At 58.9% G+C, this 3,753-nt stretch overlaps 1 protein-coding gene across 1 annotated transcript in view; it reads left to right on the forward strand.

Moving 5' to 3' along the window:
• Positions 1 to 3,753, forward strand: part of Thbs2 (thrombospondin 2) — a 39,187-nt gene that overhangs the window by 29,398 nt on the left and 6,036 nt on the right. Inside the window, exons 14-16 of the mRNA XM_013024510.1 lie at positions 741 to 975; positions 2,352 to 2,579; positions 3,040 to 3,311. Coding sequence (XP_012879964.1) covers positions 741 to 975; positions 2,352 to 2,579; positions 3,040 to 3,311 — 735 coding nt within the window. The remainder of the gene's footprint in view (positions 1 to 740; positions 976 to 2,351; positions 2,580 to 3,039; positions 3,312 to 3,753) is intronic.

Below are 3,753 nucleotides of genomic sequence, written 5' to 3' on the forward strand. Positions count from 1 at the left end.
TCTCTGGGGTGTCTGGGAGGCTGTCTCTGGGGTGTCTGGGAGGCTGTCTCTGGGATATCTGGGGGCTGTCTCTGGGGTGTCTGGGGGCTGTCTCTAGTCTTTCTGGGGTACTTTCTCTGGTCTGGGGGTGTCTAGGGGCTGTCTCTGGGATCTCTGAGGTGTTGTCTCTGGGGTGTCTGGGGAGCTGTCTCTGGTCTGTCTGGGATGCTGTCTCTGGGGTGTCTGGGGGCTGTCTCTGGTCTCTCTGGGAAGCTGTCTCTGGGGTGTCTGGGGGCTGTCTCTGGGGTGTCTGGGAGGCTGTCTCTGGGGTGTCTGGGGTGCTGTCTCTGGTCTGTCTGGGGGGCTATATCTGGTGCTCAGCAGCCAATAGTGATGAGTCTTTGTGGGTCCCAACAGCTCAGCCAAGGCATTATGACAGACATGCCTTCAGCCTCTTAGTTGGAAACCTCAAACTCTAACCTAACTTCAGGTCTGTCTCAGTGGCCAGAGGCCTCCCTGCCTTGGTGAGGGCCCCAGGTGCCTGGTGGCAAATGCTGTGGAGTGTGGCGTTCTCCTCCCCAGTGTCTGTGGGGCACTGCCCGCTTGGCCTTGGGACCGGGATCCCAGTTCAGGCCCGGTTCTGAGGGAGACCCTAGAGGGGACTTGGGCACTGGCCCCATGAGAGGAGGTTGCGATCTGACCCGAGCTGGGGCTTTGTGGGGTCGCTCACAGCCCGTGCGTGTGCCTCATGCTGTCCCCAGACGGACGTGGACAACGACCTTGTCGGAGACCAGTGTGACAACAACGAAGACATCGATGACGACGGCCACCAGAACAACCAGGACAACTGCCCGTACCTCTCCAACGCCAACCAGGCCGACCACGACGGCGACGGCCAGGGCGACGCCTGCGACTCGGACGACGACAACGACGGCGTCCCCGACGACAGGGACAACTGCCGGCTGGTGTTCAACCCGGGCCAGGAGGACGCCGACGGTGGGCCCCGCGCCCCGCGCCGCGCCTGCCGGGGCCCTTCCTGCCAGGCCTGGTCTGCGGGGTGCTCCCTGCTTCCCACCCCAACTGCCCAGGCAGCTGCCGTCTCATGTTGAGCTATGCGAGGAGCCATGTGTGCCCGGCATGCTGGGGTGGGGAGACCCGAGTGTCCGTAGCACTTTCAGGACTTCTGACAGTCTCTTGGAAGGACGTGTGGCTTGGTGTATGATACCAGTGGGTGGCAGGGCATTTTCATTGTTTTTGGCAAAGTACTCAAAATGGGGGAGTAGAACACAGAGCCTCCGAGGAAGGAAGCCAGTGTGGCTCAGAACCGTAGCAGAGCAGGCTCCTGAGGAGGTGCGGCTGGCCTGGCCTATCTGCCCCTCAGCCACTCAGCAGCCAGTGCGAGCCGCTGGGGGCTGTGGTGGGCTGGCCTTGAGCAAGCAGAGGGGCTGCCCTGCTGCCCTGCCAAGCCCTCTTTGGAAGAGGCATCCGTAACAAATGGAGACCAGGAATCCTGAGGTCCAGGGTGACTCAGAGCAGGAGAGGAGACACTCAGATGGAGGGTTAATGTGAGGGAACCCCCTCACACAGCCTGGAGGATATTTCGCTGAAAATGAGCCTCCAGTCCAGATCTCAGCCTCTCTGTGGGATGTGGGACCCTGGTCATGGGCCCTCGGGCAGGGGACTGGTATGTGCACAGTATTTAAAAGAATAGGATTGCATGGTCTCTACACGTAGTAAGAGAGTGTATGATATTGAGCAGAACTGTGGTGCCATAGTGAAAACCTCAGAGGAAGTATCCAGGCTGGAATCTACTTCTTTCTGAAGCCCACAGACAGTCCAGTGGACTGGCAGCATGCGGGGCTTTGCCGGGAGCCAGGGGCGGGGCAGCTCCCACGTCCCAGGGACCACCCCCTTTCCACACCAGGATGTGTGTGGTCATGTATGTGGCCTGCTCGGCCTCCTGTCACAAGCTTGCTGAGAGTTTGCCTAGATGCCTCTGTAGAAAAGAAGTCCACATCTCCATAGAAAGAGACTGTGTTTGATGAAAACTTCTACTTTAAATGCTGAATTAGTTGGTTGAGATGGTGCCAGTGGTTAAAGAAGGTGATTTTTTTGAAGGTGAAGTTCAGCCTGACCCTCAGGGCATCTCTCCAATTTCTTGCCCATGTGCTCAACGTGGAATAAGCAGCAAGTCTGGCGGCTGCAGTATTAATCAGAAGGATGTTTTGAAAAAGAGTTTCTCAATTGCATTCAAGTTCAGTGTCAGATGGCAAGCAGCAATCCACCAGCCCTCGACCCCCAACCCCAGAGAACCAGCTCCCTCTGGCTCACTCCTCACTGGTGCTGTTTCCCTGGTGTGTGTTTGTGAACAGGTGATGGACGGGGTGATATCTGTAAGGACGATTTTGACAATGACAATGTCCCTGACATCGAAGATGTGTGCCCAGAGAACAACGCCATCAGTGAGACAGACTTCAGGAACTTCCAGATGGTCCCCCTGGACCCCAAGGGAACCACACAGATTGATCCCAACTGGGTCATTCGCCACCAAGGGAAGGAGCTGGTTCAGACGGCGAACTCAGACCCTGGCATTGCTGTAGGTGAGCGGGGGGACCCCAGCGGCTGCCCGTGGTATCCACAGAAAACAGGATGCTGACGGTTGGTTGTGGGAGGGCGTGGGGCAGGATTAGGGTGATCTGTTGGGTAGCCCTGTGGGGCGGGATTAGGGTGATCTTTTGGGTAGCCCTGTCCTGCTTTGATGTGCAGCACTGTCTCCCTAAATGATCTTGGCAGGAAGGAGTAGTTCACGTCTCTACTTTGGAATTTGATACTCAGTGAGCCGTTTCATGTTTGGATTCAATCTGAAGTGATTAGACCACACAGTAAAACTCTGCTGCTCGCTCTCAGCTGGCGTTTTACATATCCAGCAGTAGAGAAGCTGTGTCGGGTGGAGGCACAGGGCCGGCTTCAGCTCCAGTACCTGCTTTCCGAGGGCTGCGGCCAGCCCGGGGTCCCTGAGGGGCTCCCTAGCCCTGGGGCCGTGTGCTTGCTTTGCCACAGGGTTTGACGAGTTTGGTTCCGTGGACTTCAGCGGCACGTTCTACGTCAACACGGACCGGGATGATGACTACGCCGGCTTCGTCTTTGGCTACCAGTCCAGCAGCCGCTTCTACGTGGTGATGTGGAAGCAGGTCACACAGACCTACTGGGAAGACAAGCCCAGCCGGGCGTACGGCTACTCGGGGGTGTCCCTCAAGGTGGTGAACTCCACCACGGGCGTGGGAGAGCACCTGCGCAACGCTCTGTGGCACACGGGGAACACAGAGGGGCAGGTGAGCGGCCACCCCTGCCCTCAGAGGGCACCCTGACTCCTGACCACTCACAGACGCCCCCGTCACCCCTGCTCTCAGAGGGTGCCCTGACTCCTGACCACTCACAGACGCCCCTCTGCCACCCCTGCCCTCAGAGAGCACCCTGCTGTCCTGACCACTCACAGACGCCCCTCTGTCACCCCTGCCCTCAGAGAGCACCCTGCTGTCCTGACCACTCACAGACGCCCCCCTGTCACCCCTGCCCTCAGAGGGCACCCTGCTGTCCTGACCACTCACAGACGCCCCTCTGCCACCCCTGCCCTCAGAGAGCACCCTGCTGTCCTGACCACTCACAGACGCCCCTCTGCCACCCCTGCCCTCAGAGGGCACCCTGCTGTCCTGACCACTCACAGACGCCCCTCTGTCACCAGGCCTCAGAGGGCACCCTGACTCCTGACCACTC

Source organism: Dipodomys ordii, unplaced genomic scaffold (genome assembly GCF_000151885.1).
Source record: "Dipodomys ordii isolate 6190 unplaced genomic scaffold, Dord_2.0 Scaffold77, whole genome shotgun sequence".
Classification (NCBI taxonomy): domain Eukaryota; kingdom Metazoa; phylum Chordata; class Mammalia; order Rodentia; family Heteromyidae; genus Dipodomys; species Dipodomys ordii.